The sequence below is a fragment of the Rhipicephalus microplus genome, chromosome 1, assembly GCF_043290135.1.
Source record: "Rhipicephalus microplus isolate Deutch F79 chromosome 1, USDA_Rmic, whole genome shotgun sequence".
NCBI classification, from domain to species: domain Eukaryota; kingdom Metazoa; phylum Arthropoda; class Arachnida; order Ixodida; family Ixodidae; genus Rhipicephalus; species Rhipicephalus microplus.
In genome coordinates, this window is record NC_134700.1 from 182,972,976 (window position 1) to 182,989,584 (window position 16,609).

The following is a 16,609-nucleotide window of genomic DNA, read 5'->3' on the forward strand; positions in this document are numbered from 1 at the left end:
AGCGTGGGTCAGTCCGTTCGTTCGTCCGTCGGACGGATGGATGTTTCGGCCCGGACATAATTATTTACTCCGTGGATATGCTGCGATTTTTTTCTCCTCCTCCATCTCCGTCACTTGTACGGCGCATGCGATAAGATTCCTCGCCTGTTAGACCGGCTGTCGAAGGCTCAAGCAGAAAGGAAACGCCCCGCCTATCTTTAACGAGCACGGAAAGATGCGAGAGGGAGGGGGGTAGTTGTTCAAGCAGCAACTTTGAGCTGATTTTACGGGTGTGGTCGCCATGGGTGGGCGCGCGCTATCTCGGCCGCTATCAGCGGACTGTTCGTATACCCTTCTAAGTGCTGCGCTCTCAACGCGCAGAGACTGTGCGAAAAGTTCTCCTGGAGCGGCTGTAACTTCTTACACCAGTGTTTTGTAGAGCTGCGTGAGGGGGGATCAGAAGAGTTAGCTGCGAGCCTCACTTTATATAACATTACAATTGGTTGCTATCGCATTGCATTGCTTGACGCTTGCGGTAAAGCTGTCACTTCTTTTTCGTTTATCCTCCTCATCATAATTTGCACATCACCTTAACTTTATTCTACGTGTCCCGTTATCCTCATTCATTCTTAATTTCTCCTCCATTCTTTTTTCCTATCGGAAAATATTAAGCTAGAGCAACAGAGAGCTCATGCGGACATCTTTGCTTTTCTGCAGGTACACCTATTCTTTTGTCTTTCAGCCTGTCGAACCAACAGACACATAATTCTTCAATGTATGTCTAACACTTCTCATGTGCATTCGCCTGCCATGATCATAAATCCTTCCACGTGCATCGTACATCGTCTTCGTGACATCATTGCTTAGAATTTGACTCTTCGTCGCCTGCCGAATTTCGTACTTGTCTTTCAGGATATGTTATGAGGGTAGCAGCGAATAACTACATTTACATGAAGTGAACGTTGCAAGCTGTCTTGGCGAATAATAAAAGAAGAAACAAATATTGCTTGAACGTCGCGTCATGATAATATCAAGTTAAGGTGGCCAGAGTGGTGGCACTGTGTCACGTGATAACATTTGTGAATAGCCGTTTCACTAAAGCGTCGATGGGCATTGCTTCTATGTGATTTATTTGTTCAAACGCCTATCAGCTGTCAGGTAGTTACCTGTCAGTTGAAAATTAGTTTAATGTGCTCAGTGGTGGCATACGTACGGTTTTCTAGTGAACAGCTTAAATTGGGGGTGGGGGGGGGGGCTTCTGGCTTAAGAAGACGCTTTCTTCAACTTGTCCTCTCGGAGCTCCTTTGGCAGTGCGAAGAAACTTGACGTTGACCGAAAGAATCACGGAAGGAATACATTGGACGATACGAACGAAGTGCGAGGGCCACAACCGGACACCTATAGTCGACCATGACTACGAGACGCACAGTGGTAAGGCTGAATTAAAGTGCTTTTAGACTCAATACTTTGGCGTAAATCATTACGCGAACGCGCGGCACATAATTGCGGGAGTCGGTATATAAGCGCCAGCCCGCCCGCGCGGAGATAGCAATTGAGCTGGTGGAAATCGGGTGAGCACCCGCTGGAACTGCGGTGCTTTCAAAACGCGGCGCTTGTGAAACGTGCTATTTCGAGACGCGGTTCTCCTCCGTTACGCACATAGCCCTGCGCCAGCCCGCGGAGACCTATTACTGCAGCCTTCGGTGACGCCGGTCAGTGGGACGTCTTACATGCGCGCTGCGTAGAAGTCTAGCGCGCCGGAACACTGCAGGAGCTCAATGGGAGCGTTAGTACGCAGATGCGCCAACAATGATCGCACGTGGGCAGCATACCCCGCGTTTCTGTTTGTCTGCCTTACTGCAACGACCCCGAGCTTCGGCAAAAGGCCGATGCGGGCATGACGAGCTTATGGTGTAGAAATCGATAAGCCGGTTATGCGACCGCGTTGCCATTGTTCGGCTTTTGTATATATTTATTTGGTCTATCTCCCAGAAGTGCGTCACTCTTAGGAACGAGGTGGGCACGTGCCGCCGTGTGCCAAAGAGGCATCGATTCTTTCAGACGCCCGTTGCTTCTAAAAATATGCCTCTCAATTTCAATGGCGGTTCCAAGCTGCGGCGACACGCACACAAAGCGAGGCTGACGATCTCACCTACGTCAGCCATCGTCGGGTCATTTTTTTTTTTTTGAGAAGATAAGTTCGTTTTCGACGGCTATGTTTATTTATGAGATAGGACCATGGCGTAACATCGCTTCAGAGACAGGTTTATTTCTATCTTTCAGAGAAAAAAGAGGGGAAAGTTTTTCGACGTCTACCCACAAAGTCAGCACCGCTGCTGTTAGTGACAGCGATAACAGGCGTATTCCTCAACACTTCATTTTCGAATCGTGCATTTTTAGGCAGGCAAACACAGCTATAGAATAAATTCTAGACTTGCGATGGCTTACCTTGTTTTTAAAGTACTCGGATGGTTCGCATATGTCCAGATTTTTTTTGTTAGCTTCCTCTCAAGCACCTTCAAAGTGTACGATCTAATCTCTTTCGAACGTCATGAACGCGTGGGGGGGGATTTTTCGGTTGTCCTAAATGAAACTAATGAACGCATTTATTTCGTTGTAGACCCCTCCGCGTGATATTCGAATAATATTCTTATTCGCTGGCAAACAATGTTGAAGTAGCAGATACTAAATCTTAGGCTTAGTATACTTACTCTTCTCAGTGCGCACTGCAACAGTATTATACAGCATTAACAGATTTACGCAGCGTGTCTACACAAGTGTGTCCACACCCTGCGTTCGTTTACACAACATCTACTAGCCGTTGGTAAAATTGTGTAGTTAAATTTGTGCGAAAAGATCGACATGAAGGACATAGCGCCTTCTTGAAGTGCTGGTGCGAAGAAACAGTTATTCGTCAGATGCAACTTTTTCACCTTGCACATCAAGTAACTCCTTACCGTAGATGCTTCAAAGTGTACCTTAGTTGCTAAGGCTACGTGTCATATCACCGTGTTACCTATGTAGCATATTGTGCAGATACGTCTATGATCCCTGCTGCGCATTTCCTTTATGCGTTTTCCGTTTTTTTTCTGGCTGATACTGTACCTTCCTTGTCAGATAGAACCGCGCCAATATTTTAATAATCGAGAAATTAAATATTTGGTACATCTGTTAGACGAAGTACCACGCTTTTCTTTGTTCTCCATCAAAGCTATAGCTGCTCAAAGGTGAATTACAGTGTTAGTGAGCGTGGGGAGCTAAAGCAAACCTGACAAAGCAACAAAAAGTGGGTATGGTATGGAACTGTCACGCCCGAAAAAGGGCCTTCCATGTTCTCAGAGAAAGCTTGTGGTGTAGAGTCAACCACGCTATGTGGTCCTTGTTTTCAGAATGTGTGTTTGGGGCAGACGTGGGCACAATTGCTTAGACAGCACTACGGTGCTTTATTGATGAAGAAAAAGAGAGAGAAAAGTGATGTTCTTACTAACTAACGCAAACATTTCGTTGGCTGATGTAGGCGTGTCGTTACGCTCTCTAATAGGAATATCTGGGGTTTTACGTCCCGAAGATACGATGTGATTAGGAGAGACGCCGTAGGCCCCGGAAATTTTGACCATTTGGTGTTCTTCAACGTGCACTGACTTCACACAGTACTCGTGCCTTTACCATTTCGCCTTCATTGAAATGCGACAACCACGACCGGGATCGAACATGCAACCGTCGGGTCAGCTGCCAAACCCCTAGCCACTGTTACAACGAGGCAGACGGCGTTACACTCTGAACAACGCCTGATCCCCGAGAAAATTTACTGCGACGCAGTGTAGTACAAAGAAGAATGCTTGTATCCTACCCTAGAGCTGTTAGATCTCTGCTGAAAGGGGGAATATTTGCCCCGTTAAACTCATAATAGCGGCGGCAAATGTACTGACCGTTTAAGCAAGCGATGAGTAAGAGTTTCTTGCAATTAAAAAGCACATGTATAAATTTCACAAAGTAGCTTTCCAAATGTTTTTATATCAAGCCAACGTAATGCAAATTATTTTTAAACACTGTCGTCTAATGCATAATCTCGCAAATAAGTTGAAATGTTGTTTTGATTGTCGCAGTTAACACGAGATGCCTAGGTAGTAGAAAGTAGCCAAAAATAGTGCAGAATCGCTAGAAAAGCGTTGAGCCAGTTTAATGACGTCGAAAACTTCGTGCCGATGAAGTCACACAGAAACAGAATGCATCGCTCGCTTGTAACAACGAGTTTACGCACTGAGGACAGATGAAGAGGCTGCAATTTATTTCAAACTATATATATATATATATATATATATATATATATATATATATATATATATATATATATATATGAGATATAACAGACAGTAATGCCAAGGAATGTACAGGGGAAGTTATTAACATTAATGGAATGTGGGCCGCTGTAATAGCTCAGTGGTTAGAGCATCGAACGCGTAATTCGAAGGTCGTAGGTTCGATTCCTGCTTACAGTTGGTAATTTTTTCATCCACTTTTCTTTCTTCTTATTTACATTCCATTAATGTTAATAACTTCCCCTGTACATTCCTTGGCATTACTGTCTGTTATATCTCATTATTATTGTGTTAAAAACACGGAAAAACGAGCCCTTAGGTATACACTTCTTTCCCTTATATATATATATATTGTAGGCATCTATTATGCGCTTCATCCTCATCTGAACAGCAGTCAATCATCATCATATGTTCTGGCTGACAATCATCATCTGCTTGGCAGGAGCGCTTCTTTGTCGGGTCCGTTGCGCTTGTTCGTTCCCGAGTTCATGGCCAATAAACCTCGCTACAACCGAGTCGTCATAATATATATATATATATATATATATATATATATATATATATATATATATATATATATATATATATATATATATATATAAATATATATACATATATATATATTTATATGATTAGTCGCTAACACTTCGCCTGTTTTGAAGAAAGCAAGAAGCAAGAAGTACAAAAAAGACAACAATAGCTTGTGTCCCCTTCACTGTTCATCCCACCATGACTCGTAAGAGGACCTAAATATCGTGACCTGATATGGAGTCTGATGCTTCGTTTAGTCATTCAAGACTAATAAACGTTTACAACAATTTACGCTGTTTGATAGAGCGAGGACACGCCGAAGCTTTCTAAACAACAGCATGGAGACTACGAAGCTCGCATCAGGAAGTACTAATTTCGAAAATTATCCGGTTCTGGAATTTCGGACTTTTGGGACATCTTGCAGACTGCTGTCATACAGACTGCACCGGTGCATGTGGTGGCTTTGTGGACACCTGCTGCGTTATATTGGCACTTCCTTGACCGGCGGTCGCATCGATTGCCCTACGAGTCACGTAGTTTTGATTCGCTCAACCTAGATGACTTACCTGATCTGTTGATAGCTAAGAGACGACGCAGCTCTCGTTTCGATGGCTAGGGTTGTAGAGTGTTGCGTGAACAGCATAACTTTCTTTAACAGAGTGCTTAAATTAATGTTTAATTAAAGTGAGAGTTTATATTTTAACAGAGAACACAGCATGGTGACGGTAAGAAGGGGTTAAAACAACTTGTACTGGCTAACCACTTCACATTTCTCTTTTACCTCTTTTTTTTTTTCAGGTCACTACAAATGAATTTTCCTCGTGCCCTTACAATGAAAAGTCTTTTGCTTCCATATGTTCTTAGATCAGTGTGGGTAATCTTAAATTCACGATCAAATTTAGTTCGTAATATAGTAAATATTTTTTTCCATGAAATTCAAGTGTGCTTGTTGGAATACGGAAGACGCCTCAAAGCCGATGACATGAACACCAATCGCTAAATTTATCGCCACATAGTGGCGATAAAGAAAGGCACAGACACACACTAAAACAATAGCACCAAACCATCAACGGTGCAAACCTGGCTGTTAAAACTGTGCTCCATCAGCTATATTAAAATGTGGCCATTTGCGCACGATTTTGAAAATCAGTGCGACAATAATTTGCTAAAGCTTACCTGAGAACGGCGCGAAAGATGCATGGGTTTTCTTGAGAATGGATTAAAACTGGTAGAATGTCCTGTAACGGAGATGTTTGGAGAACAATTTTAGAAAAATATAATAAAGAAGATGAAGGAAAAGAAGCGCAAGAAGTGAATGAAATTAGGAAAAGTGTAGCACCGCTGTGTAATTTTTTGGAGAACTGTCTGAGTTTCATGAAGATTATTATTACAGACTGAAGCTTCCTTTAGGAAGAGATGCCCAATTTTCTTTACTTTTTTTACTTCTTTCGTCTTTCTCTCCTGCTACCTTCTTTTTTTATGTCTTCCAAAGAGTAGGCCGTAAATATACCCCTGTGAATGCCTGTTTTCAGCCTGCTCTTCCCTTATTTTCTCATTGTCGTATGTGTTTGAATACGCATATGCGATGTTAATAATGTTGCCAATAGCATGGATAAAATTTTACTTTTATATGAATAGGAATTTCCACTGCCATCAATTTTGAAAGATCGCTTCTGTTGAGTTTGAGTTTTACAATACAGTGAGTTTTGACGCTCCGAAACATTTGTCGAGTCATGAGGCACACCGCGGGGGGGGGGGGGGGGGGGGGTTGTTTTTGACTACCTGAAACGCTTTACTAGGCGTGCAAAAGAACTTGAGTAGGTGTGATATCACCTCACTAGATGTCAGACCATTATGGTCGGAACTCAGACAGCAAAATTATTACGAAAAGCAAAACATTCGCTGAGGTAGACGACGTAATTAGATAGTAATCTATAAAAAGCGATACCATTCATCATCTAAAGCTTACGTTGTAACAGCGAACTTGACTTATGCATACAAGACGGAAATTCTGTTTTTTTTTCTCTCCTAGAAAAATGTAAATCTTTCAACCAAAAACGCATACTCACACTTTGAATTGCTTTCGAGGATGTTATTAGCTTTCTTGTAGTGTGAAGAATCGGGTCTTCGCATCCCAACTCTTCTTCGATGGCTTTTAAAAGGTCTGAAACATGAAATAAAACAGAAAGTCGCCTATAAAGCTTACGTATCAGTCTCTGAGCGACTGTCCTTCCCTTCTTACCTAATTACTTCTTTTTGGCACTCGATAAGCGCTTTCAAGAGCTATCAAAATCTTATATGGCGTATTCACTGGCGCAAGAAAAAAACAACAAATACGTTTCAAAAGAGACTATTACGATGAAAAACAAGAGCTCCTATTGGGCACTTAACGCGTCATATGTAGTGAACGAATTGCTCAGGATGTGTCAAAGTTGATTGTGAAAACATGAGGATCCAGGGGCGAATACCCTATTGCCTAATACAAAGAAAAAGATTGTAGCCTATATATATATATATATATATATATATATATATATATATATATATATATATATATATATATATATATATATATATATATATATATATATATATATATATATATATATATATATCTTACGAAAAAAATTTTTTTTCCTTCGTGTAATATTGAAAGGTAGGCGCTACGTTAGAGCCGGGTACCTCATCGTCATAATGATGGTAATATTGAATAAACACTCAAAAACAAGAGAAATTAGTAATAGTAAGAAATACGACAATAAAAAATGAGAAGCATTATATAAATATACAATATGTGGCGTAAAAAGCAGCGATTGCATTCGCGCATCTAAGTGCAGGAGTGGTGCAGAACCGAATGTCTTTCAATGCAAACGTATCTTTGGAAATCTGTGTTCTGGTGCTTAAGGCATACAGAGCAGGTCCACCTTGGTTTTGTGGGCGGCTGTCGTTATAGATTATTAAGGCGTGACTGTATGGCCAGCACCTCCTCTATTATTGGAATGGCACTCTGCTGCCTGTCTAGCTATGACCCTGTAAGACAGTGAGCAGACGTTTACGTAGATTGAAACTAACTTATTAGCGAAGTGGAGGTGACACAGGGCCCTCGTTATGCCTCTAGCGCAAAAGTTATAGCGCTAAGACGTACATTAGACAACAAACTATAGTGTGATCATGCACTTTGCTAAGATATGACTTCTGGAGTAAGAAAATTGATTGCAAGTAAAGCAAAACGACGAAAACAACAAAACATTGAAGGAGATTGACGAAATAGACACCCACGATAATATGTTGCAATGGAGTCAAACATAAAGACCCGCGAATAGTTGACGAACTGGTGCCTAGAGGGATGTCACAGACATCTGGTTGGAATATGACTTATCAAATGAGGAAAAAAAAAAAAAACGCGTAGACAAATAATTTGACCCCGCCGACTCAACCTGAGATAAATTCGAATCTGTCTAAGCTATAGACAGAAGTTGTAAAGCAGAATCGTGTCATCCTATATCAACTACTTAATACTTTCTGAAAACATAATGTATTGATTTCTTCGCCCCAAAACATTTCTCGCCCCGCTCTGTTTTCTTTTCTTCACAAGTTTTAGCGGCGAGTGTATCTGCTGATATAACCTGAATTTTCTGTAGTACGCTTGTACATAGCAATTTTTCAATCGAATGCCTTTTAACACTTAATCGTGACTAATTCATGCTACAGAACTACTTGCTCTATGAATATGGTTTATTTCGACATTTCGGCCTAGAGTCTGGCCTTCATCAGGATTGAAGGTACAGTTTGTTGGTGTAGCACAAACAAACTGTACCTTCAATCTTGATGAAGGCAAGACTCTAGGCCGGAACGTCGAAATAAACCACGTTGTGACCACTCACGGAGGGTCTACTTGACTATATGCAACGCTATGGCTGCTCAACTACCATGCCTGCCTATATATATATATATATATATATATATATATATATATATATATATATATATATATATATATATATATATATATATATATATATATATATATATATATATATATATATATATATATATATATATATATATATATATATATATATATATATATATATATATATATGTATATATATATATGTATATATACATACATATAATGTGTGTGTGTGTTTGTGTGTGATTGACTGTTCTACAGAATCTTTATGCCTATATTTAGGCCGCGTCGAAATTTCCTGCGAAATTTATACAAAATTTTCTGTTGGTTACAGTCGAGCACAGCGTTAGAAGCGATCCCCGATTATTGAGTGCCATAACAATAACCGAAAACGAGAAAAACTCTACTAAGACAATAGCAGCGACGACATATCGCTGTTCTGCTCAAGTAACAAGTGGCTCAAGTTGTGTTAGGTTATTTCCCGCACACATTTACGCACTACTTTTGCAGGTGGAAATCGACTGACATTTACCGGAAATTCCAACTGAGTTTCCATGCCATAAGTTTGCCACAATAGCGAAAAACTTATTGCACTGTGATGAACAACTTTTGTCGCTGTGACAGCAAATTTCTAAGCTGTATTTTTTTTTTTTGCGTCAGGTTAACGCTGTTCGCCCTACAGTAAGGGGCGTCGGAAGAGTTGCTGAAACTCAGCCCTACTCTTCAACATTTGGGGCTATAATTGGGGCATGGTAGGATACAAATGGCCTTCGTCACTGTCACTGCCATAGCCTTTATTTGTTTGTGCAATGCTTCTTTGTGCCTATTTTTATGCCATAGTCAATACGTGCTGTTTTCGCACTGTCTCTATCAGGTGCAAGTACATATACCAGCTTAATCAAGTTTGAATGATTTTGTATAGTGGTATGCGGCCTGCCCACTTACTTTCAGGTCGATTCGAAGAGAATGCTGATAAACGTCATGCAAGCCCAACAAAAGAACAGAAATGAGAGGTAACACGAGACAGGGGCGACCGTACGTTAGGGCTAAATTGCATGCGTGAAGTGAGCTTACCGAGGCATTGGTTCTTGATGTGAAATGTCTCGCCTTCCCACCAGCCGAGTTTTAGGCACAGGTCTTCCTTTGTACGACGCTTCATCTCTGTGTGGACGACATCAAGCCCGTGGGTTATGAAAGACAATTGTATTGGTGGAAATATGCGGATTACGTTAAAATGTATTTCTTCCTCTATTCGTCGCATGAATGAAAAAGAAGCACACACACACACACACACAAAAACCAGATTTATATATGGAACGTATGCACAAATGCTGCTAAACAAACTGGTGTGAAGTTGGTTCATTTCGTCATAGTTTGCATTAAAACTTTTGTGACTTCCTATAAGAAGTGCTTTTGGTAGCTCTTCATAACATAATTAGCAGCCCAAGACAAGGCTGCAGTATTGACCGGAGTGTTCCGCTAGTGCGTTCTATTGAGATAGTTCGATTCGAATCATCAATGTGGTAGCTTGAGGGAATGCCTGAATTTTCCACAGCTTATCACATGTGCACCCGGAGTGATGCTAAATAAAGTTTCGTTTTTCTATGTTTTTATTCTTATAAGAATGAGTCATTTGCTACCACATTACAATCAACAAACCAGGAATGATCACTTTTGTTGGGAAGCAGCCGGTAAAATCAAGCTGGCATGAGGAGTGATTACCTTTTACCTTTCATTGATGCTACACAACTTACGAGTCTGATTATGGAATTATGATTCGCTGATTACGAAAGTGATACCTACATTTCTTGTCAGAATCAATGTAATGTCTTACATATCAAAGAGTTAATCGCTATGTAAACTGAGTAATATGTCATGAAGCTCTGAATGTTTTTTTCTAGATTGTACTAATCAACTTCAACATGAGGAGATGATGGATTTCGATGAACAGACACGTTTCAAACAAAGTGACATGCGGTGCCTCAAGCTATAAATCAACGAATAAACATCGCATCTTAGATTCGTGAGAAAGAGATACGTAGACGCCCCACCTTGGCAATGAATGTTTTATTTCCTTCGCTCTATATCTTATGCGAGCGTCGTTAGTGGCTAGAGGGTCCCATGCTTTTTGTGATATCAAATTTCACGATTCACATATTCTTCAACGTATGTAACTTGCTATGAAGGGACACATGCACTGATTGGGCAGTTTAAGTTTTTTTCATTTCTCTAAAGCGCCATTATATGCTCAGCATTGAAGATATCACGCCGATTGCCAAATGCCTCGTTTACATAACGTGCCATGCAGCCTCCAACATACTGATTATGCTAGTGTGAAGGTCGCCTACTACTGAGCTGTGTTCGATCACCTTAATATCCATGCAGCAGATAAAGGCCTTTTTCTCGCCTCCGCGGTCCCTGCGGCGACCGAGCGAATTCTCGCCCACGCACGCGACCTTTACCTTTCACCTGTTTGTCTCGGTGCTAGTGCACTTGACAACTACTCTGAGCATTGCGATAGAGCGCACCAGCGACCGGGCTTTGTTTTACTTCGAGTTGATGTGTAAGAACAATATTTGTTTTCAGAGCATTAAAAAACGACTAGATGATGACGTTTTGGGGCTGCACCAGAAAGGAATCGGTGAAGATTCTTGATATTTAAATTGCTGTTATGTAACTAACTATTAAAAAGAAGATACCGTAAAAATATTACAAATTGTATACATTGTTAAAGGGGGGCCCCGCCACGGTGCTCTAGTGGCTAAGGTACTCGGCTGCTGACCCGCAGGTCGCGGGATCAAATCCCGGCTGTGGCGGCTGCATTTCCGATGGAGGCGGAAATGTTGTAGGCCCGTGTACTCAGATTTGGGTGCACGTTAAAGAACCCCAGGTGGTCAAAATTTCCGGAGCCCTCCACTACGGCGTCTCTCATAATCATATGGTGGTTTTGGGACGTTAAACCCCACAAATCAATCAATTGTTAAAGGGGGCCATATGCCACACGAGTTGACCTTAAAATTTTCACTTTGAAGAAATGTTGAGCCCTAGGAAGCCAATATCATATTTGAGAACGCAGCCTGGCATGAGGGTTATTTCAACAACTTCTAGTGTTTTCGCGCACAAACGACAAGGTATATGAACTGAAGACTAACAGCTAAGTATATTGAAGACGTATAAACACATCTTCGAAATTGTCGACGACGCCGGTCAGTTTGAAGTGCTGTTGCACAGTGGTAATGCAGCGTAAAGAAAAAATAAAGGAACGCAAAGGGTAGACAGCAGTGAGAAACGACAGACACCAAGAACTGCAACTAAACGAATTGTTTCAATGCGTATTAGTCTCTCATTGTCATTTAGGTTTATGCGTGAACTGATGTTTACGTCGAAGAAAGATATTGTCACCCGATATATTTTATATGCGCTGATACAGAGCTTAAAATGCCTACTAAATATCGTTACCTTTTCATTAAACTTCAAAGCGCTTCTTGAATGATTCGCGTGGCGCAAAAAAAGGAACAGAAAAAAAGGAATGTTACACAAGAGCGCATCCGGCTTGCAACCTGTGTGATAAAGGGGCTAAGAGATGAAAATACAGAAAAAATATAAAGAACAGTGGTATAGCGTTAGAACAACTGGACCTACCTATTTTATTACACGCCGACAGTCGCTCACTGAGCTCGATCGATCTTTCAAATGATAGCAATGTTAGCAACGATAGTAACGTTAGCAACAATAGCAACGATAGCAATGTTAGCAAATGATAGCAATGTAAGTCGATTTGCCAGCTGTTATCAACGTCTACAGGGACACAGTACGTGCTCAAACGTCCCTTTTTGTTTGCAGTGACCCCAGGTGAAGGTGGCTCGAGGTTTAGAAAGCGGCAAACAAAATAAGAAGTTAGTGCCCAAAATCACGCATTGAGCTATCTGTCTGCAGGTTTAGTCGGCACACGATTCGCACAGTGCTGGCAGACGCGTTAAAAGAGGCACGTGACATTCAATGATCTCCAGCGCCCGTTTTGTAAGGCATGACTTGATATAAAGAAAAAAAAAACGAGGTGAGAATGAAGCATTCGCAACACGCAAGATGTTTCTTGGTACGAGTTACGAAAGGGCCCAGCGAGAAGCCGCTTCTTGGGTTGAAAAGATGCTCAGTCGAGCAACAGAGCTGGTAACTCGACACCTCTTAAGCTCTGAGGCTCAGTCAGCAGCGAGTGAGAGCTCCAATACCCCCCCTCCCCCCACCCCCAACCCCTTTCATCACCCGAATGTTAAGCCTTTTCTAAAGTCCCGGAGACATTGTCGAACCTGATCAGATATGGTACCACAATTTGTTCAAACGTAAGTGCGTTGCTGCTCAACCAAAATCATCTCCAGAGATGGAGGGGATTAGGAAATCTTTGCGTCTTTTGGACAACTTATTTTTTATGTCATTGTCTTCTACTTTAGTATCGCATGTCGGTGATATCGCTTTATAATAACGGAACTGATGGCAGATGTGCAAACGTGACTGCATGTCACTTTGTCAACTTATTGAATTCTCGAGTCTTGCTTTATGTAGTTGCACCCCCCACCCCTCATCATCATCATCATCATCAGCCTGACTACGTCCACTGCAGTACAAAGGCCTCTCCCATGTTCCGCCAGTTAACCCGCCCCTACTTCACCTAAACATTTGAAATTTTCATGCATACATATACGCGCACACATAAAACACTTGCACGAAGGTACAGAAAGGGTTCTACTACTACCGGTGCTACTTCTGTAAGTTTATCACACGTTAACGGTGTTCTTACAGCAGGGCTTGGTAATACAAGGACTTCAAGGATTTTCATTGTGATATCACATGTGAGTGCAAGCAGAACACTAAATCTCATGGCACTAAAATAAAACAAATCATGGGCGGGAGTTTGAAACATAAAAAATATTACAAAAAAATGTACGGGTCTCTTACTGTCAGACATGACAGCCAAACTTCAAATGTGTACTAACAGGCGAACTTGCAGAAAAGCTTGCAATAAATGGCATGTTACGGGATGCATGCGTCATCACAACTTGCTCTTCTTTCTCATCCGCCATCGTCTTCCACTGGTCAAATGGAAAACGTTGGATGTTATTTACGTCCACCCATTCAGACATTTCATTAATTTTCTGATATTCCTGAAAATGATCGAGATCAATTTGAAGGTAAATGTATAAATTCCCCATCAGTTGCGCTATTGCAGAAAAAGATTGCGTATCTAGATCATTTTTAGGCCATGTATTTGTTCAATCAACAAGATACAAGAGTTTCGGTGACACTGTTTCGCAGTGGTTGTAAACTGCACTCGTCTATGCATGTCCATTCTCTTCTTTTTTCACCTATAAATGTATACCACTTCGCTAATAAATCATTCTTGAATGTCAACGCTCTTTTCTGTCCTTATTTACTTGCTTCTGTAGTTACACTGTAACTACTTATAAGTTGCGCTGTTCGTATATTTAGTTATGTCCTACCAACTTGCCCAAGTTTCCACGCTTTACAAATCACACAGTAAGGTCGTTGCTTTATTATACTTTGTACTATTGCAGTTAGTGTTCGTTACAGTTTATACATCTTTAGTACTTTGGAAGGCCAAAAATGTTCACTCATAAGTGAGCAAACGTTATGTTCATGGCACTCTCGGGAGCAATAACAGATTTGAATATTCACTTGGAGAAATGACGAAAACGGAGATAAAAAAGCGGCGTGTTTATTGTCGATAGATTGGGTGACTTTATTATCACGAACCGTAAGGTTGTGCTTTAAAGAAATGTTAAGTGCACAAAGCGTGGTGGCGCCTCGTAGAGGCGCTGGCTAATTGTTTGCTTTTACATGCAATGAAACGAGGAAAGCTCTGGGGAAAACAAGACACTGCCATGCATCCTCACACCATGAGGGGATGAAAGGTCAGATGGGCTGAATTGTATACAGGAAGCTCGGTTCTGCTCACCAAGCTCGCACTTGAGAGGAGGCTGCACGGCTTACACAATGCGTCCCTGGAGATGCATAGTCCCTGTCGTGACTGACCAGCTCAGAATTGAATACGAAAAGGGCAATGGTTGAGTTTTCAGACATGCTTTACAAAACAGCAGTGGGCATTGCGCAAGGAAACCAAAATGGAATGCATGGGACCAAGAGGCAAGACCAATCGTCTTGCTTAAACGCGCGTAAAATTTTAGCGCTGTAGTTCTACAGGCAGAACTGTGGCTGGGTGGGCGAATCAATGCGCGCAGATTAAAACATATCAGAACCTAAACGCTATCTACGCTTAGTCTTCAAAGAAACGTGTGCAGAAGAAAAAGCAAGAAAAAAAAAACGGCATGTTTTCGCTCTTTCTATAGCAGGGTGCGTCACTTAATACCCTCTTCTAGTTTATTGTCTAAACTGCTTTCTGAAAGCAGTTTGTGATTTGCTCACAATTGAAGCTAGATTAGGTGAGGATCTGCTCGCGGGGCTGGTTCTGTTGGCCGCTTAAGCAGCCCTTGGATAGCCTCATTTCCCAAAGCATTACTAAAACGCTTTGCCGCTGATTTGCAATGACTTATCCGTTCGCAAAATGTTAGCTGCTAGACACATTTCAAGAAATGCACTCGGGCCGCCGTCGGCATGGTTTCGAATGATACATAATGCGATAATGACATCGTAAACTCCATCATTCATGCCTAATATATTCTGCGAAAAAATCTGAGAAAAGCTTACATAGACACGAGGTAGGGGGGTCCAACCAGTGCATATAAGTAGCGATCATGGGAAAGAAAGAGAGATAACTGTAATATGGAAAGGCGCGCAAGTTTACCCTATCATTTTTGATACATTGCAGTGGGGGAGAGAGAAAAGTACACGGAAGACAAGAATCGGAAAGATATCATAAGCTGCTAGGAGGGAAAGTGGGAGATTTACATTTTAAGGACATTGTTGCACGCGGGGTAGGCTGAGCGTTTTGATTATGTGCAATCTCAACAAGCCCTAGAAAAACACTGACTAATACTCAATCCATCTCCGGTGCTTTATTATTGTTCCCAATTTTCGAATTTGTGACAACTGCGAGCAAAGACGCACGTCTACCAAAATTAAGCTCGTGCTTTCAGAGCAATGCACAACTAGAAAATTATCTAAACTGACTCTTATAAAACATCCATCCCGGCTGCGGCGGCTCCATTTCCGATGGAGGCGGAAATGTTGTAGGCCCGTGTGCTCAGATTTGGGTGCAGGTTAAAGAACCCCAGGTGGTTGAAATTTCCGGAGCCCTCCACTACGGCGTCTATCATAATCATATGGTGGTTTTGGGACGTTAAACCCCACATATCAAATCAAATCTTATAAAGCATTTATTGTTTACTCATCTGTTGCAGTGCTCCTCTTAATTCAGCGGTGCTGTTGGAAAAGTGAGCCCAAGTACTGCAGGAAGTTTATGGCAGTCGCTTGTACACTTATGGCAACACTCTTGGCACATTTTGTGTGATCATCGATTAGTCTGCAATGGCTGATTAGGATAAGTGGGTGTAACCCAATTATCCTAGTCAGCCTAAATTTTGCGGCATTATTTTAAAGAAAGTACACTAAACTGCGTAACTCGTACTGCTTTATTTATGGTGAAGTAAACAATAGTAGGCATGCTTTAAGCACAAAGTATGAATAGGTATTGACGGAAGCATGCGATAGACCATTTGAATAACTTTACTAACAAGGTTATCAAATGCAAAATATATACTAAAGTTAGATCCCCCGTATTGAGGTCTTACTTCCATTTGACATGCGCTATAACTTCAGAGCTCCCAGTGGGCATTTATGCGTCTCATTACACTCTTTATAGAGCTAGAGGAGCTCTTGCGCAGCTCATCTTCTT

The 16,609-nt window shown here is 41.4% G+C and overlaps 1 protein-coding gene across 1 annotated transcript in view; it reads right to left on the reverse strand.

Annotated features, from left to right (window-relative positions):
- tim (timeless) overlaps window positions 1-16,609 on the reverse strand; it is a 132,774-nt gene that overhangs the window by 89,577 nt on the left and 26,588 nt on the right. Inside the window, exons 2-4 of the mRNA XM_075888753.1 lie at window positions 9,817-9,903; window positions 6,899-6,993; window positions 6,006-6,067 (exon numbers count right to left, since the gene is read on the reverse strand). Of these exons, the coding sequence (XP_075744868.1) occupies window positions 6,006-6,067; window positions 6,899-6,993; window positions 9,817-9,901 (242 nt within the window). The 5' untranslated portion in view covers window positions 9,902-9,903. The remainder of the gene's footprint in view (window positions 1-6,005; window positions 6,068-6,898; window positions 6,994-9,816; window positions 9,904-16,609) is intronic.